Source organism: Lacerta agilis, chromosome 1, assembly GCF_009819535.1.
Source record: "Lacerta agilis isolate rLacAgi1 chromosome 1, rLacAgi1.pri, whole genome shotgun sequence".
Taxonomy (NCBI): Eukaryota; Metazoa; Chordata; class Lepidosauria; order Squamata; family Lacertidae; genus Lacerta; species Lacerta agilis.
The window spans coordinates 14183620-14209504 of NC_046312.1; the positions used below are offsets into that span (position 1 = coordinate 14183620).

The following is a 25885-nucleotide window of genomic DNA, read 5'->3' on the forward strand; positions in this document are numbered from 1 at the left end:
TTTCTTGATCAGTATCCATAATCTCCAAGAGGCCCCTTGGAAATGTGCCTGTCTCAATAGCATTTTGTGCATTCTCCAGGCAATATTCATATTCTCCGGTCAGTATGCATAGTGTCAAGAAACATGCCTTGTTTTACTGTTTCTCGTTCAGATGTGTGCAGTCTGTTCCCCCAGCTTCTTTTGGCCCACTGCATAATGTTCTGTGGAGCACAGCATACCAGACAAGCAGTGGAAATAAGGAACGAAACTCTAGACAAAGATTAACATTTTTCTCCCAGCTGTTTCCCCAGTCATATGAGCAAGCTGATGTTATCATGTGACAGCAGTGGGGCTGGCTCAGCCCCACCTCTGAAGTGATTTGCCTGCTCCCGCCACCATCTTTTGAGTAGCAGATGCAACTTTGCCACTGCCTCTCCCCAGCCAGGATTTGGATTGTGTTACCAAGAAATGACACTGGCCCCATTGAATGTAAATTCATGAGAATATTTCTAATGTCCCACAACCTTGCATTTCTATCTAAAATGTGGTGACGATAATGCACATCATCCCCCTAAACGTGCATCATGCAGTGTGGACAAACAACATCCACTTCCCGAAATACCGTAAATGTGAGAATTTAGCTCAGCATTAAAATGGATTCTGCAAAGATTGCCAAATCATTGTACTAAGGGAAATGTTAGGATGACTGAGGGTTTCACGAAGCAGGATTTTACACATAAGACTTTAAGAGGAACTGGAAGGGCTTGTGTATGTTGAAGTTGTCACTTTTACGAAGCCGTTACAAGTGATGTATTTGCCACTTACTTTAGCCAATGTATTTCTCCGGCAATAGAGAGGCAGCAAATTTCACTTGAATATTTTCATCTTGCTTCCTCTTGCTGTCAAGGTGACAGCCTCTCTCTTAGGCTCGCCTTCAAAGACCTGCTCTCTGCTGATCCTAACAGAAAATGAGAACGAGAAGCGAAAGTGGGTTGGAATCCTAGAGGGGCTGCAATCTATTCTGCACAAAAATAAACTCAAAAACCAAGTTGTACATATTCCACAGGAAGCCTATGATAGCACACTTCCTCTCATTAAAGCCAGTTTAGCTGCTACTATTATAGGTATGTTGAATATAATGAGACATTTGAATGTTTGCTGTTACAGCTGCAGATGGAGCTAATGTGTTGCCTGTTCTGCCATCCTCGTGCGTTTTTCCTCATCTGCATATGTGCCCAGAGAAGCTTAGTAGTGTGAAATTTACTAATTGATTTTTAAAAGCTAATTATGATTAACTCTGTTTGCAGTAGGCATCTGCAATGCTTGAATGAATCGTCTTATTCTTATGCCCATTGCTTTTTGGCTTAAGGAAAAACAGCTAGCTCATACACTAATGATGCCTTAAAATGCAATTGTGCTTATTTTCCCTACAGGCCTTCTCATTTGGGGGTATTATTTATTTTCATATTTATAGCCTGCCTCTTGGACAATGAGCCTCAGGGCAGCAACCAAAATTATCACAATGGCACCACATAAAAAACAGTTTTGGAGCAATAAATAAAATGCAATATTAAGAGCAGCTTAAAACCACAGAGCATATAGCTGTAGCAATGTAAATTACCAGGCTGGTTAAAACAATAATCCCCTTCGCCCTCTGAATGCTTGCTGGGATAGAAATTTCTTCCTTGCTTCAGAAAGTGAAGATGAGACCAGCCTGGTAAAGGGGGAGGGCACTGCTGCAGAAAAAAGCCTCCCCCCAGGGGCGTCGCTAGGGGGGGGCGCTGGGGGCGGTACGCCCCCGGGCGACAGGGGCCACAAGCGGCGGGTGGGGGCGACAAGCGGCGCCCCTCCCGCCACTCCCCAGGCAACGCCGGTCACCCCGGGAGCAGCAGCGCTGCACGGATGGGGTGCTCCCTCGGCCGTGCGCTGTTGCTCCTGGGGCGACCGGAGCGAGCGGCGGCGCATGGGGGTGACAAGTGGCAGCCCCTCCCGCCACTCCCCAGGCAACGCCGGTCACCCCGGGAGCAGCAGCGCTGCACGGATGGGGTGCTCCCTCGGCCGTGCGCTGTTGCTCCTGGGGCGACCGGAGCGAGCGGCGGCGCATGGGGGTGACAAGTGGCAGCCCCTCCCGCCATTCCCAAGCGCTGCCGCTCCCTCCGTCACCCCAGGAGCAACAGCGCACGGCCGAGGGAGCACCCCGTCCGTGCAGCGCTGCTGCTCCCGGGGTGACCGGCAGCGTGGGGAGTGGCAGGAGGGGCCGGCGCTTGTCAGCCCCACGCGCTGCCGCTGGCTCCGTCCCCCCCGGGAGCAGCAGCGCACGGTTTGTGCGGTGCTGCTGCTCCTGGGGCAACGGAGCGAACGGCGGCACGTGGGGGGGACAAGAGGCAGCCCCTCCCACCATTCCCACGCGCTGCCGCTCCCTCCGTCACCCTGGGAGCAGCAGCGCACGGCCCGACGACGGAGTGCGCCTGCGCGCGCAGGCGCACTCTGTCATCGGATCGCCGCTTCCACAGCCTCCTTTTGAGCCGGAGAGCTTAAAAGCGAGCTCTTCGGCTTAAAAGAGGGCTGCAGAAGCGGCGCCGGCACCCCCGGAAACGCCCTGGGGGCGGAGCGTCATGACGTCACAATGTGATGTCACGACGCCCCGCCCCCGGGGCGTTTCCTTTGCCGCCCCGGGTACCGCGGAGCCTTACTCCGCCACTGCCTCCCCCCCCCACCAATCTAAATTAGAGAAGGAATTTAGAGTAGAGCATCCTCTAGTGACCTCTGTGTCCATGGAGTCTGAAACAGAAATGTTAGTTCCATTAGATAAACTGGCCACTGGAGATTTTAAAGGTTAGAATAATTTCTTTCCGTTGGTGCCCAGAAATAAATTGGGGAGCTGGTACAGTTGTGAACGCCCTCCAGCTCATGCTCACTGTCAAATGGGTCCCTTCCATTAGAACAGCAGAAGCTCGCAATTTACAAACCTGTTTATACTAATAGTGGTTTCCCTCCCCCTTCTCCCCACTACCATTAGATCGAGATAGAATAGCAATTGGTGCTGAAGAAGGCCTCTATGTTGTAGACGTGACCCGTGATGGTAAGTGAAGTTCTTTCTACAATCGGCACTTTTCTTTTTATTGAGCCCCATCACTTACAAGTTCCATTTTAAAGTTGGTTACACAGCAGTCCATCCTATTCAGAAAACTTGTTTATCTGACAAAAGCTGGCCACTCTCAGTTGCCTTTTTGGCAGAAGAGAATCTCATTGGTCATGTTACCACTGAAGGCAGGTAAGGATTGTTTGCAGTTCCCCATAGACACCTTAGAAGTCCCTTTCAGTGCATTTCCAAAGTCCATAAATGCAAAGGCGCTCCTGCAGTACTAAGCATTCACATGCCCCTGGCAGTTGACACCCTAGAAGAATGATCATCCAAGGATTTCCACATACAGTTTGCACAGATGAGCTTTTGGCTATGAAAGAGGGAGCAGAAAAGGTATTACTATTTTGGCTCTTTCTGCACACTTCCTTGCTCATGCTAGCATTGAAACCAAAATATGCAGGAACGTAATACAGTTGTAAGAATGTAACTGTGATCGACTCTTGTGCTAACTCTGGGCATGTTTGCCATGCAGGGCTTTGTTGCACACAAAGCAAAAGTTTTAAAAGTTTGCTGACCTGCTTTATTGCTACATATTATAGCAAATAGAGCACACACACATATCACCGGTCAAAACAAAATAGAAAATTCTTTCTAGTAGCACCTTAGAGACCAACTGAGTTTGTTCCTGGTATGAGCTTTCGTGTGCATGCACACTTCTTCAGATACACTGAAGTATCTGAAGAAGTGTGTATCTGAAGAAGTGTGCATGCACACGAAAGCTCATACCAGGAACAAACTCAGTTGGTCTCTAAGGTGCTACTAGAAAGAATTTTCGATTTTGTTTTGACTATGGCAGACCAACACGGCTACCCACCTGTAATATCACCGGTGAAAGGGGAATGAAGTGGTGTTGATGACTTTAATGGAGGCCTGCACCATGCCCATCAACACCTACCAGCTGTATATTGTGACCTGCTAGGTATTGCTCTCACACACCATTTTTGTAATCTCAGGCAGCCAGCAAAAGCAGAAGATTTTTTGAGCCCTTTGTGAAACCATAGATGTCAGCCGTATGTTGTTGTTTTTGTGAGTCACAAGTTGTCCAGGCCATCTCTGCTGAGTTCACCCAGCATTGATTGCTAGTGCCATGGAGTAAACATGACTTCTGAAAGCATGTTTGCTCCATATACGCTCTTGATAGACTTGAGTAATTGGAAACAGGTACAATTTTTTCTGGGTTACAGGAATAATGATTCTTTTCTCTCACTTGGCTGTCTGAAGGCAGTGGTGATTTTCAGACAAATATTTCTCCTCTCATGCTCTCATTTATTACAGTAGAAGTGAAAAATCTTTATGGCTTGTCAACGAGCTTTCAGAAAACTGGCTATCTCAAGTGAATAACTAGTCTATAGACATCAGTATCTATTCTTCCCTGGTTAGAGGCTGTTTTATTTTATTTTTATTTTATGGGTACATCTTGTGGCCATATTCTGCATGTCAATAGGACTCTCCATATTCTAACAGTATCATTAAATACTAGAATTAATTAGTGAGAGTGTGTTTATATATGCACCTTGCATGCCCCTAAGGAAAATAATTGCATGATGCACCATGTTTTCTGGCAAACTAATGAATAGCAAAGTATAAACTCTATCACATTTTTCTCTCTACCAAAGAAAAGTAGAAAACTTTCCTGAGCCTCGCTCAAAAGAACCATTCTTGCTTCTCTGCATGTGATTAAACTGAACAATAGCAGTGTCATGCTACTGCTGCAATGGAATTGTATAGGTTTGCTTCTGTTATCAAGGAAATGAGTTGTGCAAAAAACAGAACCAGCAGAATGAAATTTATGGCAGTATTTATAATCCTAGACAGAGAAAGTAAGAAAAACCAGAAAGTTACCGGTACCTTTTAGCTCAATCACTCTGAAGAGGTGGCTATAATTTTGTTAGTTGTTAACAAAGGAAGATTTTATCAGCCCCTCTTGACTGATAAAAACTAACAGGGAGGGGACAGTTGGCTGGGCTGGGGAGGTGATTAATGCCTCCCTGCCAGTGGGTGGTCCTTCCTGCTTAAAGGCAGCAGTGATAAAACCACTCTTCAAGAAACCCCTCATGGATCCGGAAAATTTAAGTACCGGTAACTACTAGCCAGTTGCCAATCTCCCCTTCTTGGGCAGAGATCCTGACCCGACTACACTGACTGCTGATTAGTTTTTGGACCCAATTCAAGTACTGGTTTTGACTTATAAAGCTGTAAATGGCTCAGGACCTCAATACCTCAAGGACCACCTCTCCCCCTATGAACTGACCCAGACTCTGCAATCATAATCTGGGGCCTTTATTTGTGTGCCTCCTCTACAAGGGGTCTGGAGGGGGTCAACACAAGAACAGGCCTTTTCTTCAGTGGCTCCCCATTTGGGGAATGCTCTTCCCAATGTTTGCATTACTAGAATATATGTTCAGAATGGTACAAATAGTTCAGACCTAAATTGCTGCATTTACCGTAGCTTTCATGGGATTCACTGACATTCACATTGCATCTGGCCAGCTTTAGTATTTCATATACAGTGGTGCCTCACAAGACGAAATTAATTCATTCCGCGAGTGCTGTCGTATAGCGGAAATTTCGTCTTGCGAAGCACAGTCGGAGGAAGCGCGGTTTGATGAAAAAGATCGCAAAACGTTTTCGTTTTGCAAGTCACGGCCATAGGGAAATTCGTCTTGCAAGTCACCCTTTCGTTAGCGGATGCCTTTCGTCTAGCGAGGCATTTGTTTTGCGAGGTACCACTGTACTGTAATTGCAGAATGTTCAGTGTAATGTTGAACTCCATCCTATCTTTCAATCTTCACTTTTTCTGCACTCAATGTGTATACCTGCTGTCTGACCACTTCAACTGGGTCAAAGAATTGTTTTTTTCTTTAATGCTGCATCATCCTCACCTGTCTTAGCATTTCCCAATATATTTCTGCCCCGTTCCATTTGTTCATTAATAATGAAAAACCTTTCCTTTACAAAAAAATGAGTTATTAATAGAATAATAACTCTTACGTGTGTTGACCTTTAAAATATAATGTAAAGTGCACTTGACGTTTCCCTGGATATAAGAAAATAGGAAGGTTTTGTCTGTCAGCACTGGGTACCTTAAAAATATGTTGACTCTACAGCAGGGATTGAATGGTGGACAGCATAGTACCATGTTACCTACAACAATACTGGATTGAATGGGTAATCCAGAAAGGGAAATATAGGATCATTTGACACAATTTAGTTATACCTTATTGTTAAAAGATGAGAGTATGTACTCCTGCTTTGTATGCTTAAAACATACCAGTAGTCCATGAAAAATGCATTATTATTTTTAAAGAGAGGCTTCGCAAAGCAGAGCTCAGAATATTCTTTCTCTGTAACAAGTTGTATTGCAATATTGGTGTACAGTTTTCAGGCAAAGCTGAGAGTGAGACTGGGTCAAAACTATGTCTTCCTACCACCAGCCTCCCATAACCCGTGGCCCTCCAAAAGTTGAGGACTAGAACACCCTTCATCACTAACCATTGGCCATGCTACATGGAACTGGTGAGTGTTGTAGGCCACAACATCTAGAGGGCACCAGATTGAGGAAGACTGCTATCACTATGGAAATATGCATATACCCTAAGTAATTACATTGCTAACAGTTAATATGGCTCAGCCTGTCTGCACTCCTATCACTTACTCACACTGACCTGTTGTTTTCACAGTGATCGTCCGAGCTGCTGACTGCAAGAAGGTCTACCAGATAGAGCTGGCTCCCAAAGAGAAAATCATTATCCTTATCTGTGGCCGGAATCATCACGTTCACTTGTATCCCTGGACCTCTCTGGATGGATCTGAAGGCAGTCTTGATGTTAAGCTTCCTGAAACTAAAGGCTGCCAGTTCATTACAACTGGGACACTGAAGAAGAGCTCTTCAACAAGTTTGTTTGTGGCAGTCAAACGGCAGGTTCTGTGCTATGAAATTCATAGGACTAAACCTTTCCATAAAAAGTTCAGTGAAATCCAGGCACCTGGCAGCATACAGTGGATGACAGTGTTCAAAGACAGGCTTTGTGTTGGCTACCCATCTGGTTTCTCTCTGTTGAACATCCAGGGTGATGGACAATCTATAAACCTGGTAAATTCCAATGACCCATCGCTTGCATTCCTCTCACAACAGCCTCTTGACGCCCTTTGTGCTGTGGAGCTCAGCAATGAGGAATACCTGCTTTGCTTCAGCCTTTTGGGAGTGTACGTTGATGCGCAAGGTCGAAGGTCACGCATGCAAGAGCTAATGTGGCCTGCAACTCCTGCTGCCTGTAGTATGTATATGTTTTTTTCTGTTGCTGCTTCACTTGTCTGAAAATAATCGGCAAATAACTGTTTTAACCATCATAGTTTTAAATTGCACTATACCAACATTGTTTTTGATGGAGCTAATATAGACCTATGCATGTTGAATAGGGCTTTCAGTGCCTACTAACTATGACAGCTAAGTGAAGGCTATGGGACACGGGTGGCGCTGTGGGTTAAACCACAGAGCCTAGGGCTTGCCGATCAGAAGGTCGGCAGTTCGAATCCCTGTGACGGGGTGAGCTCCCGTTGCTCAGTCCCAGCTCCTGCCCACCTAGCAGTTCGAAAGCACATCAAAAAGTGCAAGTAGATAAATAGGTACCGCTCCGGCGGGAAGGTAAACGGTGTTTCTGTGCGCTGCTCTGGTTCGCCAGAAGCGGCTTTGTCATGCTGGCCACATGACCCAGAAGCTGTACGCCGGCTCCCTTGGCTAGTAACGTGAGATGAGCGCCGCAACCCCAGAGTCGGACATGACTGGACCTAATGGTCAGGGGTCCCTTTACCTTTACCTTTAAGTGAAGGCTGTACATACCAGCTGCTAGGTGGCTGGGTGAGAAGCAGTGGAGGAAACCTTCATTACTGGCCAGTTGCCAATCAACTCTTCTTGGGCAAGGTTCTTGAGCAGGTGTTCACAGACCAAATCCAGGTGCTCTTGGAGGAAACTGATTTTCTAGATTCATTTCAGTTGGGGTTTAGGCCTGGTTTTGGCACAGGAACTGCTTTGGTTGTCCTGTGTGATGACCGTGTCAGAAGAGAGATGGGACATGTGGCCCTGTTAATTCTCCTCGACCTCTCAGTGGCTTTTGATACCATACCATGCCATCAATCTGGGGCAGCTGTCTGAGTTGGGGGGTGGATGACACTGCTTTGTGGTCCTACTTATATGGTCATTTCCAGAGGGTGATGCTTGGGAAGTGCTCCTCAGCCATGTGAAGCCTTCAATGTGGGGTTCCCTCAGGGTTCAGTTTTATTCCCTTGCTGTTGGGCATCGAAATAAAACTTCTGAGTGGGGTCATCTGGAATTTTGGAGTACATTGTCAGTAATATGTATGTTGTCTGTCTGTTTGTGGGTCATTTTGGGTTGCTCTTGGCAGGATAAAGCAACTAACAAATTTAATTATTAATTCTGTAATAGCAATGTAAATTCCACCACTTTGCTTTACCTCATTTTTGTTAGTTTCGTAATGATAATTCTGCTTGTGAGTTTTTAGAGGTAGGTGAGTACAAAAGATAGGTTATCGTATACAGTGGTACCTCGGGTTACAAACACCTCGGGTTACAGACTCCGCTAACCCAAAAGTAGTACCTCAGGTTAAGAACTTTACCCCAGGATGAGAATAGAAATCATTCAGCAGCGGGAGGCCCCATTAGCTAAAGTGGTACCTCAGTTTAAGAACGGTTTCATGTTAAGAACGGACCTCCAGAACGAATTAAGTTCATAACCCGAGGTACCACTGTATTAACCTTTAAAATACAGGAAGCTTCCATCTACTCAGTGGCGTAGCAAGGGAGGGGTGATAGGGGCGGGGCGCCCTGGTATCAAGGGGAGGGGGGTGACACTTGGCGGCCCCTCCCGCTACTCCCCAAGCTGAGCCCCGCTGCCCAGCCCCCTGTCCGTGCTGCTTTATGGATGGCCGGGGCAGCCCCACGACCCGCCGTTCAGCGGCTCACTCGGTCGCCGCGGGAGCAGCAGTGCCGCCCTGGATGGACTGGGCATGCACGGCATTTTCGCACATGCGCAGTCCGTCCGACATGTGTTGTGACGCCCCCGTCCCCAGGGGGGTGCCTCTGCATGCCGTTTGCCGCCCCCGGGCAGCCAAGAGGCTTCCTTCGTGCCTGCATCTACTTTTCTTCACATCCTCCTTGTAGAACATTTCCTTATATCAGGGTATAGCAATCGGACTTCATGATTTGACGTGTTATAAAACACAAACAACCTTCAATATAAGTTGGTAATAATTGTGTCCAAGCTTCTCCATGGTTTAGCTGCAAAGCCAATGACAATAAAAGGGACAGGGCAAGATTCTGTGCTTCCAATACATGGGCTTTAACAAGCTAGAGCAAAATGCTTTTCTGTGAGATGGGCGGGGGGAATAGGTGGTTGCTCTTAAGTTCTGACAATCAGACATGCTGCCTCTTGCCCTTGTTGCTTAGTCGTGTCCGACTCTTCATGACCCCATGGACCAGAGACACCAGGCACTCTTGCCCTAGTAAAGGCTTAATTGTAAGATATGAGCCGCCCCCTAAAACATGTACTTCTCATGTTGATAACCAATAGTTTAGTTCAGTCAGCTTCAAGCATAGTGTGTAAATGTGTACTCCCTAAAAAATCTGACTGACCTTTTCAAATGTCTTGTTCTAAAAGGCAGATTGTTAACCCATATTCTCCTAATCACTGTACTGTGTGAATGTGTACCCTGTTGTGTTGATAGTGCTAGTGCACAGAGGGGGTGCTCCCTGCCCTCCCACAACTTTTGCAAACCTTTGTTAGCCATGTCCATGGACCTTTTTTATGGCATGCTTAGTCCTGTCTGGGCTTGTTCTCTTGCAATTTGCTTGCCCTCCTAACTGCGATCTGTAGCAACCACTTCCAAAAAGCAGGCTTATATAACATCATGGAAGTTATTCCCCCGGGGGGGGGGGCATTAAACACTTGATACATTGAAACATTTAAGAAATGTGAGTAAGACAGTCAACAAAATTAAAGAGTGGCTTAGACTTGCCGTGTCTTTTTCTTTTTCTCCCTTAAAAAAACACCACCACCTGTTTCTTCTGTGCTTTAAGCAGCTGTATGGCAAACATAGCTGCAGCAGCTATACCTTTTCCAGTAATGGGAAATACTTCAGCTGGTGCACGTCTCATTCATTCAACGATTTAAGGCACAGGAGCTTGTCCTTAACAAAAGTGCCATCCCTGCAGTAGCTGCTAGCTGTGCTGGTTCCAGCTAGAGGCTGGGGGGGGGGGAATAGGAGAGTTGTTGCTATCAGGCGCCCCATTTTTAAAGACCATTGGTAAAGACCATTGCACATTGGAACTATTGGCGGGGGCTCTTTTTCACGAGGGGCCCAACCACACGCTGGGAGAAATGGTCTGCTGTGTTTCCTCTGAATCACTTCTGAAAGGGGTTTTCTTGTACAGGCAACTTCCTATGACCATAGCACACCACACTTCCCTTTGGGAAAACCCCATAGCTTCTGGAGTTCACACCATCCTCATTCAGAGACTGAGTGCAATGACCTTTCTATTTCCCTCACTTCCAGGTGCAGCAGAAGAGATTATGCCACACTCCTCCTCCTCCTCCTCCTCCTCCTCCTCGCTTCTTTTCCCCCTTTTCTTTCTTCCAGAGCAGTTGGAAATTCTGTTTAAACTTTCCAACATACCCAGAATTCTTTCCTCTGAGGAAGGTCCCCCTTGACCCTTCCTCGGAGCAAGGCATGGAAGAGGGGGTGAGGTGGAGAGCCCAGGGGATGCCATTTTGCCTTCCCTTAGCTTGCCTCGTGGAAGTGACGGCCCTGCCCACGTCTTTCCTTCTTCCTCTGTATTTACGCAGATAATCTTGCCAGTGGAATAGGTATTTCTGCCTTGCTACTGTGTAAAAGGACTTGTCAGTCTTGTTCTTCTTTGCAGCTGTCTTTTATACAGCAGAAAGCAAGTCAAAGGCAGCTCCCAAAAAGTGTGTCGTAGCCAGCTGGTGTTTGGAAGCCATAAATCCAAACACCTACTCAGGCAAAGGGCTGTTTTCTCCTAAAAGGCAGAAATGAAGGCGTGTAGCATAGTTTGTTCTGTGTACCTCTAACTGGTTTTTTTGTTTTTTTTTACGTATTTTTCTTGTTCTAGATATGTTGCTAGACATATCTAGCACTGTGCCTTTAAAAGCACCTTCTGAAGCAACATTGGCTTTCCTGTAGCCTTCGAGTCTCTCTTGAAAAATAAGACTCTCCTCCCATCTTCAGAGAATTAACCCTTTGAAGGCATAGTTGGTAGATAGCAGGGTGGATTGTCAGGCTGGACCCAGGAGAAATCTTCCCAGCCTCTGTTTTCTGTCTTTAAATGGGAAGGATGCCCTGCCTTGCAGGCTGGTGGAGAGGGGCTATTGGAAAGGACCCTGCAGATTTAAACTGCTGGTGATCTATAATGAAATACTTGCAACAAAATTGCTTGCTCCAGAGAGGCCTCATCTACAACCTACTTCACGAACTTTTTTCAGGTGCCTTTCTCAGATGTATGTTCTGTGACAACAGAGGAAAGGCCTTTCACAGCACTGGTCCCCCCAACTATGGTATATAGTATAGCCACATTGCTATCTTTTTGGTGCCCCCTTAAATAAAATTGTCCACCTGCTCATTTTTTGTGCATTTTTTTGTTATTGTCATTGATGGTTTTATCTATTTTGTCATTGTATTTGTGTTGCAATATAACTGATGGCACACTGTGTTGAAAATCTATATAGAATGATGGGAGGTATAAAAAGGGTTTCAAATAGACAAATACCTAGATAGGAATCTGTCTGGGCTGTACCAATGCAGGATGGGAGGGGGAGGGTGTTCGCATGATGGAATGCTCCCTTTACAATAAATTTTCCCCACACCAAAAGCTAAATGTCAGGAAGAAGAATTCTTAATATGCTGACTGCCAGAATCAATGCCTTTTCATTTACTTATATCAGCGAGAACTAGACCTGAGAGATGGCTTGAGAAACAGTAACAGTTGAAATAATGATGGTGCTCACCTTTATCTCAGAAGTAGGCAGCCATAACCAGCTTTTGTATTTTCTCTCTAGGCTGCAGTCCATTCTATTTAACGGTCTACAGTGAATACGGTGTTGATGTATTTAATGTCAGCACCATGGAATGGGTTCAGACTATCGGTTTAAGAAAGGTAAGTAGCTTGCCCGTACTGTAAAACACAGTGCCTTATTCGTTTACTGTAAACTTTTTTGCAGTATGTTGAGGATGAATTTTAAGCTTCCCTTACTTTGTCTTCATAACAGATCAGACCCCTAAATGTGATGGGCACACTGAATCTCCTTAACTGTGAACCTCCTCGACTGATCTATTTCAAGAACAAGTTTTCAGGTTAGTGCATTTGGTGGGGGGGGGCATTGCACAAAGGAAAAGGGATAAAGAAGAGTGGTTGTAATGTGTTGGGGATGCAGGGAAGGCAAGTAGAGCCTGTGTAAAATTACAGAGGCAGCCATGGGTGGCTAGCCTCCTTTGCCCCAAGGGCCACATTCAACCTCGGCCTGCCCTCTAGGGCCTGCATGCAGGTAGTGGATGTGGTTAGCCCACACTCCCCACATGTGTGCATGCAGGGCACAACTCTGTAGATCAGATAAGAGAGGGGTGTAACCCTGCCTCACTCAGCAAAGAGTCCACCTGATGCTTTGTAAATTCCTAGGTTCCTCTGCAAAAAGAGCTTAAGGATTCCATGAAGATCTCCTGCATGAGTCTCCTTCATCGCAGCAGGGCTTGTACAGACCTTCTGTGTAACCTGCCTCACGGCTGTTCTGTTGTGAGGATATACTGAAGAGGGGAAGAACCCGTATAAACTGCATTATGTCTTGTTACAGCAGGAGCAGCCCTTAGCGTGCCGGAGACATCCGACAACAGCAAAAAGCAAATGCTTCGCACCAGAAGCAAGAGAAGATTTGTATTTAAAGTCCCCGAAGAAGAAAGAATACAACAAAGAAGGTGTGGCTTTACTATTTCTCTTGTCTGTCTGTATGTCTGTCTGTCTGTCTCATACACACACCCACACACACCGCAATTGGTGTTAAGGAGACTCTATTTATGCAAACCCATCATTTAATGTCTTCTTTGGTTTAGGGAGATGCTCCGAGACCCTGAGCTCCGATCCAAAATGATTTCCAATCCGACCAATTTCAACCACGTGGCTCACATGGGACCAGGAGATGGGATGCAAGTGCTCATGGATCTCCCACTGGTAAAACTTCTTGTTCCTAGGGAAAGCAGATAGGCAGGTCTATGCTCACCCACAAATCTTGGGAACAAGCTGGCAGAAGAACTTTATAGCTTGAACGGAACGGCTGTTCATTTTCTAAGGGGCAGCTGCAATGTTTAATCAAGCCTAATATACCTCTTGGAAGGGATCGGGAGGAGGCCTTGGCCATGCCTGCTCTCTCCCCACTTTTCTTCAGCTCGCTTCACTGTAGGGTGATGCGAATGACAGGATAGTTATTCAGTTGTAGGATGTCTTCTAATCCTGGGAAATCAAACTCCCTTTTAAAAGGGGTTGTATCTCCTAGGGACCCCCCCCCCCAGGTCTTTCAATAGTGAGAAGAGCAAGCATGCAAGCCCAACCCCTGCGACAAATCTTAATCAGGTGGGGAAGGGGAGGGAAGGCAGATGCCTGAGCAGGCTGTGTGAAAACTCTCTTTGAGAATGCCAGCACACACACACGACACTGAAAGTAAGCAGGCATCACTGCCAAGAGTGCAATAGTGTTTTCTAAATAACTATTCTCTCCTCCTTCCTTTTTCTTGTTTGTCTTGTCTAAAATAACAGAACGAATTTCCTTCCCCTTCACTCTCCCGACATTCTGCTCTGATATCACCTCCAACAGGCTTTGAGCACGTCTATCACATGAGCCCTATCTCTGCTGAAATCTTTCTCCAGAGTGACCATTCTTCCTCACTGCTTTCCTCCTCTTCCTGTCCCTCCTCTGCTTCTGTAGCAAGGGTAGGAGCAGCTCTTTAGGAACTGGATGGTGACGGTGGGCATTATGCCTCTCTGCCAACATTAAAGAAAAGTTGGGAGGGGACACTAGCAGTTTGCAGGGAATTACTAACGTGTGTGTGTGTGTGTGTGTGTGTGTGTATACACATACTAGTGCTTGCTGCTCTGAATCCTACACTTGAGTTAGCAGGTTGTCCTGCCAAACCCCTACACAGACTAGATTATGGTCCTTCCAACAGCAGGAGGTAAAGGGAAAGCTCACTGGAGGATGCTTTGAAAGCAGTATTTAATGTTCCGGGTGTCAAATATACCATAGCTCAAAAACAATTTTCATATGTTTGTAATTGGAAAAAACCTTGAGGCATGATCTGCAGTCAAACTCCATTCTTTTCTTTTACACAGTCTGGTTTACTGGTGAGTTCTGTTATCCTGCCTCCAGCACTTGGAAGGAACTTGGGCTGATGACTCAGTTTTGTTTCGCTTGCTTTGGGGGGGGGGGAGAGAAAGGGATAAATTGCCCCCTTGTCGGTTATTTGAATGATGTGCCATTGTGTTAAATGGCCCTCTTTAGCAAGCGTAGCTTAGTTTGGGGGGAAAAAATGCCACCATACAATAGCTGTGAAAGCAGTATTCCTTCGGTGTTTTTAAAAAAACTCTGCTAAATGTTTCACTGAAAAAGAAAATAACGTTGAAAGTGTCTTGTCTAATTGTCTGTGGCTACATTTCTGCTGCAGAGCGTCTTACCTCCTTCACAAGATGAAAAGGCTTGTCCTCCCACGACCAACATTTCACGCCAAGCACCTCAGAGAAACAAAAGCTACATTTCGTGGCCGTCTTCAGGTAACAGTAGAAATGGATCTATTTATAACCTGCAGTTTTGTAAACCTCTCGGAGTAGAGAGTCTCAAACATATTTGCTTTACAGGTGGCAGTGACCTAGGAGCAGCTATGCCCTTGAGGAGTATGTCTGATCCAGACCAGGAGTTTGACAAAGAGGTGAGATCTATCTGGAGACACCCTTTGGTTTCCTCATATTGGTGCATAGCTCTCTATGCAGTCTGGAAAGAGCCTTCTACATACACAGCAGCTGTCTGGTTGTTTGTGTATATCTCAAGTGCCAGATGTCATGTTTCATTGACCTTCAGGAATCTTGATTCTAGAAGACTCCTTCACTGCAAAATACTGGGGAGAAATGTTTTGAAAGCTCTGATTCCCAAGAAACACACACTCAAACACTTTGTGGGTGTTTAGAAGTCTTGGCAACAGTTCATAACGGAGGATCCAAAATAGGTGATAATCTTTAGAACAGTGTTTCCCAAACTTGGGTCTCCAGCTGTTTTTGGACTACAACTCCCATCATCCCTAGCTAGCAAGGGATGGGAACTGTAGTTCAAAACAGCTGGAGACCCAAGTTTTGGAAGCAGTGCTTTAGAAGAACACAGCCTGGATTCCTTATCCCAGCACTCTTGCCAGCAAGTTGGTCTGCCACCTTGCATAAACTTTTAGCAACGTTTCTGGAGTGTTAGAGAGATTATCAAACAGTACCAACTGCATTTTTGAAATTGGTTCCTAATTCATCAAAACCCAGGAGCTGCCACGGCTGATTTTAATGACATGTACAAGGAACATAAGAAGTTGCCTTGTACTGAGTGAGACCTTTGGCTAATCTGCTCTATATTTTCTGCACTCAATGGCAGTAGCTTTCCGGGATTCGGTCAAGTTTTTCCAAGCCCTGCTTGGAGATGCCGGGGATTGAACCTGGGACCTTTTGCATGCAAAGTGTGTGTTCTACCCTTAGCTACAGCCCTTTCTAATCAAAGGAAGACAATTGTCCTAGTGGGTATAGAGCTTTGCCAGGATGGGTTGCCACCAGTCCATCTGAGTCTTAAATAGCTCTGGCGGCATCATATCCTCACCTGGTGCTTTATTTAGTTTTAGACTCTCTGTCAGAGATTTTATCTCTACAGGGGTCACTGCTTGCCACTCAGGAAAACCCGACTGGTTGATGGCCACCTCAGCATCGAGTGAATGCCCTGTCTGTTCTCCATAAAGTTCCACATAGTAATCCACCCAACGTTGTGTCGATATAGTAGCGTCTAGTGTTGATCTTGATTCATTCATGCCCCGAGACACCAGAAGCCAAAACTTGTCCTCTCTTCGCTCAGCCACTGCCAACCCTAGTTCTTGCCACTGGCTTCTCACAAAGCTTGATTGTCCTAGTGGAGGATGTCTCCGAGACTGAAATCAGGAGCGAACATAGCCATGCACTGGTTTCCTAATTTGTGGGTTCACACAAATGCTTTCCTTCTATCTCTTGCAAAATTATTTTTGCAGTTGTATCATAGAATGCTAATACAGCAGTCGCTGGATGGCTGGACCTTTATAAGAAGCCTGCAGCTTTTAAATCTCTTCTTCTTCTTCTTCTTCTTCTTCTTCTTCTTCTTCTTCTTCTTCTTCTTCTCTTCTGGTACCCTCTAGCACTGTTAGCAGTGGCAGTGGCAGTGGCGAGGCTGTTTTATGAATATGTATGTAGTGATTGTAGCCTCTTTGTTAGTGAAGGAGCCATTGGGGACTAAAGTAACTGCCAATAGTAAACAAAATTGAAGGTAGTATACTTATATATCAGTTTTCAACTATAGTCATGAAAGTGGTTTAGTATTTATAAAATGCAGGGTACGCCACAAATGACATGCTCAAAGCAAAACGGACAGGCTGGAGCAGGAGCTGGCTTCTTATGTTCCAGTTTGCCCATGGCGGAGGAGGCAATCCAGTTGCATCAGGCTCTGCGGGTCATGTTTGCCGATTTGCTTCCCTCACCCTCCTATTCCTTCCCACCTGTTCCTTCCTTTAATGGGGTGATTCCAGTTTTGAGAAAGGTGGAATAAAAAATACCTTTAAATAAACAATAGTGCCTGGTGGGTGTTGTGGGGGAAAGAAGCATGTGTCAGGAAGGTGCATATGATAGGGTGAAAGTGAGCTTCAAAGCATCTACTAAAAACTCCCCAAATATCTGTTGACCCTTGCCACTTTCCTACTGAATACTGCACTAGAGTGAGTCGCATTTGTGGAAAAATCCAGCACCCTTTGGGCTGTGGGCTGTCACTGGTGTGTGGTTGTTTTTTTAAAAAATTCTGCCATTTGCACCGTGGGTCAGCAGTCCAACGTATATTGGGCTGTTTCACAAGAACCCATTCTGTTGATTTTGCCCCATGCGAACTGCAGAAACCACACAGCTACAGACTCCATCCATGGTGACCCAAATGAGAGGCAAAGCTTGCAGCTGTAGCCCTGAGAATTGCCCAGTAGGTTGCCATAAGTGTCAGGTTTTTAGGTGGCATCTTCAGTTTATGCTTACAATAGTTAAGATCAGAGCATTTGAGCTATTGCCTGTTCAGTTGATGTTTTGTATTTCTGTTTATATCAACATTGAGCTGTGAAACTTGGGGTCATTCTGCTCGGTGGCTCCTTGCCTTGTCACAGCTCTCCCTCAACAGATCTTGCCTAAATGATTGTCTGAAGTTGCTGTTTACACCCACAGCAAAACCTTGCTGATGGTATCTCTCAGTGATACCGCCTTTTAATCTGTTGGCTAAATATAAATTCTTCTTTCCCCAATTAAATGGGCTGGCGCAGCAACAGTTCTGCTGTACTTTGCAAAGAGCTAACTGCATTCCAAAATGCTGGGAAAATCTCCAAGCAAATGGCTGAAGTGAAAAGGGAAGGGCTACACCACAGAGCCATCAGCAACAAATCTAGAAAATAATGCTGGCTGGATAGGCGCAACTGACTGTCCAGTGAATTCCTCATTTTGGGCTGCCATTTGTGTCTTCCCTGACACCATTTGCAGTCATAAACCTTGAATTTCTTTTTTGCTGTCAAGGACATAACATAAATAACCGGTGGACAAATTCATCAGCGGTTTTACATAACGGTCTTTGCCCCTGCTTTTCCAAGCTACTCACTACTCACAACTGAGTAATCCATTCCCTTATTTGTGGTGGTGGTGTGTTGCTGTCGTTGCTTTTAATGTAAAACAACCATCCAAGGCTGCTGTCAGGAGCAGGAAGAGAGATGGGAGTGTATACACTGCCTTTAATACTGTCCAATCCTGCCCCACTCCTTTCCCATCTGTGGGGGTGAATGTATGCCCATTATGTTTTCTCCCTGTGGATGAAAGAGGTGCTACTATGCCCCCCCCCCCCACACACAGAGAGACTAATCTGAGTTCTATAACAAGCTCAGGCCCATACTACAGGTAAGTTTGCTGCTTATCACATGCTTGGACCCCGAGAGAAGTTCAAACAATGGAAGGAAGGCTTCTCATCCTCTCCTCCCCTCTTCAGCAATCTGTGACCCTTGAGAAACCTCTCCAGAAGCATCACGGCACCATCGTGAGATGGAGTTCTGGGGGAGAAAGAGACTGGAAACTTTCCTTCCATGAGCTTCCTTAATTTAATTAGTCTTAGGATCCAAGCCTGCCTCTTCAAGTGACTTTGGCTCAAACTTTTCTAAAGTGGGAAGGCTGCAGCATAAAGCACAGAAGGATCTATGGAGGATGTTTGTGCTGAACACTCGTCACCCCGCCGTTTCTCTTTCCCTCTACAGCTGCTTCCTAGGACAATTTTTCTCCTGTTCTGGCTTCATGTTTATCAAGACAACAGGCTGGGTGCTCTCTGTGCAAGGACTTGGGAAATGATGAGCTCTGGCTTCTGGCCGAAGACAGTTTAATGCATAGAAACCTACAAGGCAGCTGCTTGAACTAGAGATGGGGTAGTCTTTCAAAACTCTCCTCAGGTTGGCTTGAGGGTCCCCTGCCCCCAAATCCAGAAACTCTGGGAAATTCCCCCTAAGACCATCTTAAATGGCTCAGAAGACTTGCTCTCAGTCAGCCCCTGAGAACACCACACTTCCTTGGCAGGGCCTTCCACAATAGGCTTTCTTTTCATCCTCCCTCCTCCTCCTGTCTCTCCCTTCCCTCTTACCACACTGTCAGCCAGTTGTCCACACTAATAGCGTGATGAGGTGCAATTTGAGTACAGTTCTTTTGGGAGTTCTTTCTGCACTGCCTCTGTCTCCCATCAGATGCATACTAATGGTTTCAGACAATTGACATGCAGTATTTTTCCTTTCTTTTTTCCCCCTTTTTTTTCTTGCAGCCTGACTCAGATTCTACCAAACACTCAACTCCTTCCAACAGCTCGAACCCAAGTGGGCCCCCAAGTCCCAACTCCCCGCATAGGAATCAGCTGACGCTAGATGGATTGGACCAATCAACCTGTGATGCATAACACTACGGCTCCCCGCTCCCTCCCCGAATCCTATTCGGGACCATCGGCATCAGAAGCAGCTACTCCACGGAGTATTCAAGAGCACGATGCCCGTCTCCAACAACTGTGCCAAGACTTGATGCTGAATTTCTAGTGTTGCACAAAAGTAAATTCTATAGTTAGAGGTGTAGATTTGGGGGAATTTAAAAAAAGGAGGAGCGAGTTCTTTATTACTACACGGATCAAGTTGTTACTGTTTTTTATGCAAAACTGTTTGTTCTTAACCCTATGGTGGATCAGTTTCTGCACAGACGTGATATTAATGTGACATACACTACAGGCTTTTGGTAAACGGTCTTCATATTTAAGTTGGAAAGAAAATAGAGAAGAGTCGCTGGTAGTTTTTTTTTTTACTACAGTGCGGTGTCAGGAATATTTTTCTATAGGATGATGTAATGTCTCGTTAACAGGAAATCCTTTTAGGGGGGAAATGGTCCTTTTGAGTGGGAAGTAAAAAGCAGGCTATAAAAGCAGGCTAGTTGCATCCTTGGCTAAATATATTCTAAATATATTCTGGTTGTGTGTTTTTTCAAGTTTTAGGAGAATGATAGGAAGCTGTAGGGCCATTCCCAGCATTAGTAGAAATATGTCAGGAAGCTGAAAACCGAGGTTCTAGTTTGTGGCCTTTTAACTTATTTAGCCATTACATACATTCTCAGCTTTGTAAATGTCCTTCTCCCAACTTTTTAGTCATGTACATAAAACTATTGCCGATAACATTTTATCCTTACCCTGCTTTTTTAGACCTCTTCAGTTCATCATTAGCCGGGGCAGGGCTTTAAAAAAAAGATGAAAAGAAAAAAAGACTGCTGTGAAACAGGTTTTACTCTGCTTTTCCTGCTACCACCTTCGCGAACGTTCTTGTAATTCCTCTTTTTGTTTTGCTTTTGTTCCAGTGTTAAAGATACACTACATTAAGATAAAATAAAATAAAATATGCTAGCGAGCGTTCTCTTGGGATCGTTCCCTTGAAGGCTCCTTATGCGAAGGGATTGTGTAGTAGTACTTAAACCATCGGTCTATCTTGATTGGTAACCAAAGTGGAAACGTTGAAGGATGTGTATATGAGGGTGCCTCATCTTCTCCCCACCACCACCTTCCCCAGTTCATTGTATCCTCGCCTGCATGAAGACCCCATGATTGCTAATCGAAAGTATTGATCATGTAGAGAAAAAAGAAAAAAATGCACAGCACACTCCTGTATATTTTGCTACGGCCCATGTGCAGCGGTGACATATTGCGTGTATATTTAATCTCATGCTTCCATGTATTATACATTTAGTAATTTTCCCTCTTCCCCACTTCCACCTCTCCACACCCCCTTTGGGGGGCGGGGGGCGGGAATTGTGATCATGTTTCATTTTAAAAAGCGTGTGTAATTAATTCTGTGGCTGGCATATCCAGTTTGTCATTGTCACATTAGTGTGCCTTCTGTGCCAATTTGATGACAGTTGGATGTCAATTGTTTAAAAAAAAAATCTGGTTTCTATGGGCTAATGCTATACCAACGGCTAATACTCTTTCCTGAAACACTGTATAGGACATGCACTTATCCCTAGTTTTAAATCAAGTGGCTCTAGTCAACATTTAATCCTGTTACATTAAGTGTTTGACAGTACTTGCTCTTTTCTCAGATTCTTGATCAATGAAGCTCAATTTGAGCTGGACACTACTGCTTTTGGGGTTTTCTGGTTTTTACTCCTTTTTTTTAAATGTAAGTCTGAAGTCTTTGTAATTATTGAATTGTGAGAACATTTTTGAACAATTTACTTGTCAATAAAGCAGAAGAGGAAGGTTTTAAAAAGTACCCGGCGCTCCTGTCTTCCTTCTCTGGACAAGCATGCATTGGCCTCTCAGACCTGCCTGGTTCGTTTGAAAGCCACCAGGACATGGTTTGAAAGGGGAAGAACAACCCTGTGTTCTATGTTTCACCTTCAACCAACCAAATACGCAACCTCAATACAAACAGCAACTCTTAAGTGGTCTTCCGAGGATGAGAAATGTATCAGCACCTGAAGTTGCTTCCTGCAGCTTGCCACAATCTTTCAGTTCCTGACTAGAGATTGCAGAAAGAGTGGTAATTGCTGCTGGTGTTCTGTTGCTCTTTCCTTTGGCCCCAGGGTTATCCAGTGGAGTTGAGGCCAGATCAGTGCAGTAGACAGCAGGCAGCTTGTCTTGGAAATAATAGCTAGATGGGAGTTGTATTAATAGTCTTGATTAACCTTTTTGTTTTCCTCAGTGCAAATGGAAAGCTCTTTTATTTTCTTACTCTTTTTGGACCGGGGGGGGGGGGCATAATGGGGCATTGCCAGTATTACACACAAGCATTTTGATCAGGCCTCAGAAAAACATTCATGTAGGATTTTGTTCCAGAAATGCAGAAGCTTTTAAGGACTGTTGACTCTCTCTCACACACACACCCCGACAATTCTTTTGCAATATACCGTATTTTAAGTGGCGTAGAAAAATTAAGGTGGGAGGGGGTGAGAATAAGGAATTAAATTCTGGCGTTAAATATTCTACATCAGTGAAGTGGATTCCAGTCCACAAAAGCTTGTGCTGCCAATAAACTTTTTGGTCTTTAAAGTGCCACAAGATTCTTCATTGGTTTTGCTGCAACAGAATAATGGCTGCCCCTCTAGAGGATGTAATTTAACAGTGCGGATTTGATCATGCACAACTTGTTCCAGGTTGCACTGCAGACATAACAGCAATCACAGAAGAATCCACACGAATCCACTACTTAGACACAGAGAGTGACAGTGAAGAATATGTGCAAAGGCAGGAAGTTTAAATTAAGCTGCCCTCTTCTATCTAGGGACAGCACTTGGCTGAAAAGCTGTCAATTTATTTGCAGCATTTAGGGAGCAGGTGAGAGCTGGAGACTGGACTTGAACCACAATTTACTAATGCAAAGGCATCACTGAAATGAAGTATCCTAGCAAATACAGTGGTACCTCAGGTTACATACGCTTCAGGTTACATACTCCGCTAACCCAGAAATAACGCTTCAGGTTAAGAACTTTGCTTCAGGATAAGAACAGAAATTGTGCTCTGGCGGCAGCGGGAGGTCCCATTAGCTAAAGTGCTTCAAGTTAAGAACAGTTTCAGGTTAAGAACGGACCTCCGGAACGAATTAAGTACATAAACAGAGGTACCACTGTAAATGCTAGTATACTTTGACCTCTTTTGCTGAATTTTCACTCGGATACAACCAAGGCATAACTTCATAAACAGGCCAGGAGCTTTAACATGGACACCAAGTGCCAGATCAAGCTCGCTGCCACCAAATATTTGCTTCTCCGAATATTTTCACGGCAATGGCAAAGCTGGAGTAATTTGAGACTGATGTGGCTGCACAATTTCGCTTTATTTTAGACCCAGGATCTTCTAAAAGTCATTTAAGCTACATTCCTAAATATATTTTTCCTGGGAGTAAGATTTATTGAACACACTGGAAATAGCTTCTGCGTGAATTTATTTTTATCATTGACAGATGTATACTTCCCATTCAACAAAGTTATCCGGGCAGTAAACAATACATAGGATTGCACTTTACCAGATTATATTCATTCTCAGTAACTTTGCTGTGCTGTAAAATGACTGAATAGCCAGAGCAGAACTTAAAAGTATGCCTTAAACCAAAGAAGTACATATTTACAAGAGCACTTTAGCACAGAGGAATTAAATGATGAAACAAATCTCTTGAAAACTTGCTGCCCTTTTTATCTTAGGCACAGATTGCAAAATTTGCCGCATCCCCAGCATTCCAGACCTACTTCCAGGAATAGTTGTCCCCACAGGGGGAAACCTAAGACTAAGCAGGTAGATTGGGAAATGTGTCTTACAAGAAAACCCAACTGGAAAAATGGAAGGGACGTTACTATTGTCCATGAGGTTTATGGTCTTACGTACAACATCCTAGTGAAGGACCATGTCATAGTTAAAGGCTTTTTCCTGCTTGATAGCATAAATTGAGTTTGCCATGGAGAGTATATAAGCAGACAGTATACAGTTACTCAATTTGAACTGGTCTTCAAGAATTAACATCAAAAGCCAGTATGTTAAAAGCTTGATTGGCTATTACTGTTGAAGTATAAACTAAGATGGTTAATAAACCTCTTATCTAAAAGTCTTTGTAAGAGTCCCAAGAGAGCTGAGAGTTAACTTAGGCCTCAAATTAGGGTTTCCAAGGGGAGAGCCATTCCCAGTGCTCGATGGTGCAATTTGAAAACTAGGGCAAGTTCTGTATATACAGAACACCAAAGGGAATATTTGAATGGGCTGTTGGTTTGCCTTTGGTTAGTCCTTGAATTGAACCTTTGGTTTATGTGGAAAACCTTAGAGGTTGTGTACTCATCAGAGTGGAAGATGGGGGGATCCCCAAGGACATGCTCCACAGGGAGCTTAGCTTCAGTCACCAGGCCCATTGTTCAGACCAAGTCGGCGATACAAAGATTTGTGCAACCTTGACTTGAAGGCTGCCAACATTAACCCTGCCATGTGGGAATCCCTTGATAGCGAATGCAGTGCCTGAAGACAGACAGGTCATGCAACCACAGAAGTGACCAGAGGAGGAATGGCCGCTGGGAGGATCGCAAAGAGAAGAAACGCCATGATGCATCTGCAGCAGCACAACCAGATACCTAAACAATTCAATGCATTAAGTGGCCCCTAGGGCTCTTGTTGTGGGATGCGGGTGGTGCTGTGGTCTAAACCACAGAGCCTAGGGCTTGCCGACCAGAAGGTCGGCGGTTCGAATCCCCGCGACGGGGTGAGCTCCTGGTGCTCGGTCCCAGCTCCTGCCAACCTAACAGTTTGAAAGCATGTCAAAGTGCAAGTAGATAAATAGGTACTGCTCTGGCGGGAAGGTAAAGGGCGTTTCCGTGCGCTGCTCTGGTTCACCAGAAGCGGCTTAGTCATGCTGGCCACATGACCCGGAAGCTGTCTGCGGACAAACACCGGCTTCCTCGGCCTACAGAGCGAGTTGAGTGCCGCAACCCCAGAGTTGTCCGCAACTGGACCTAACGGTCAGGGGTACCTTTACCTTTACCTTTAGGGCTCTTGTTACAAGCTATTGATAAGCTGCAGTTCACAGGGGTGGTATTCAACAAAATTTTGCTCAGAGCAAACCCACTCCAGTTAATGGATCGAACTTCGTCATATTCATTTCAGTGGATCTGCTCTAAGTAAAATCTTTCTGGATGCCAGCCACAGGCTCAACCAGAAGGGGGACCACGGAATAAAATAAACCTCCCCCCAGCCCATCTCATTGCTATCTCCTGGTTCCCTATACATCACCCAGAGGCAAAACAGATTACCAAAGCAATTTTCCTCCTTGTGTCAGCACACTCAGGACAATATCAATCACAGAAGGCTTGTTCCCTACACCGTGCGTACTTGGCGTGGCAGCTGTGTAAACTAGCAAAGAAGCTATTCTGAGGTCAGTTTGGATCCACAGAGCTACAGTATAAAAATGGATGAGATAAGCCATCTGCTGCTCTCCTTACAGTTCCGGCACCTCCGTCCTTTCCAACAATAATAACATGACCAGGCACTGCCTTTTCTGGCTGGGAGAGGGAAGTGATCAGAGGGAGGGAGGGAGGGAGCCTGGTACATAGGTGTGACAAAGGCATCCAAGGTTATCTTTTCCCACTGACAGGCTATGATTAATTTGGAGGTTTTTTGCCCCCCAGAGGCCTGAAAGGGTCAACATCCGTTTGAAACGACATGATCCATATGCTGAAAAATATTGCTCCCCACTGCCCAAAAAAGTGAAACAGAAGGTCAACAGCCACAGTTGCTTCTGAAAATTATGGGCATATTTGCGATACAAATGTAGTGCTGGTTTTATATCCTGTACAAAAGTATATTGACTTTGAAGCACACTGGACATGGGGTAAGTAGAATCGGATAGCTCTTTTACCTGTGCCAGCACCTGTGGCACTTTTAGCAATTTATGAGTATTGGTGCCTCTATTTTATTTTTACTGCCCCTAATACAGAGAGAGAGAGAGAGAGAATATCCAGGGCTACAATGGGTCTCCCAGAGGGCATAAAGCAAGGGTCCTCAATGCTGCACCCTCAGACACCCATGGGTGACTGCCAGTAGCTGCTATGGCACCCACAAAAGTTTTCAGCAAATATCCTCTTTAAAAATCCACGGTGCAGGTGAGACTGTGTACTCTGCCTGCTCGCTTCCTGTTTGCACTGGCTCCACCTCTCCTGCATTGAATACATCGCGGGTGCCGCTATGGTCTAAACCACTGAGCCTCTTGGGCTTGCCGATCAGAAGGTCAGCGGTTCAAATCCCCACGACAGAGTGAGCTCCCGTTGCTCTGTCCCAGCTCCTGCCAACCTAGCAGTTCGAAAGCATGCCGGTGCAAGTAGATAAATAGGTACCGCTGTGGCAGGAAGGTAAATGGTATTTCTG

General features: G+C 45.3%; 1 protein-coding gene across 6 annotated transcripts in view; it reads left to right on the forward strand.

Annotated features, from left to right (window-relative positions):
- The window catches only part of CDC42BPB (CDC42 binding protein kinase beta), a 102184-nt gene extending 80924 nt beyond the window's left edge, over positions 1-21260 (forward strand). For 4 of the 6 annotated variants that reach the window (XM_033139197.1, XM_033139234.1, XM_033139216.1 and 1 more), the window contains 10 exons: positions 887-1103; positions 2999-3061; positions 6805-7401; positions 12213-12310; positions 12423-12507; positions 13002-13122; positions 13258-13375; positions 14862-14967; positions 15052-15122; positions 19283-21260. In XM_033139197.1, coding sequence (XP_032995088.1) covers positions 887-1103; positions 2999-3061; positions 6805-7401; positions 12213-12310; positions 12423-12507; positions 13002-13122; positions 13258-13375; positions 14862-14967; positions 15052-15122; positions 19283-19414 — 1608 coding nt within the window. In that variant the 3' untranslated portion in view covers positions 19415-21260. The remainder of the gene's footprint in view (positions 1-886; positions 1104-2998; positions 3062-6804; positions 7402-12212; positions 12311-12422; positions 12508-13001; positions 13123-13257; positions 13376-14861; positions 14968-15051; positions 15123-19282) is intronic. The other 2 variants (XM_033139208.1, XM_033139226.1) reach the window with 1 other exon arrangement.
- Positions 21261-25885: the final 4625 nt, after the last annotated feature.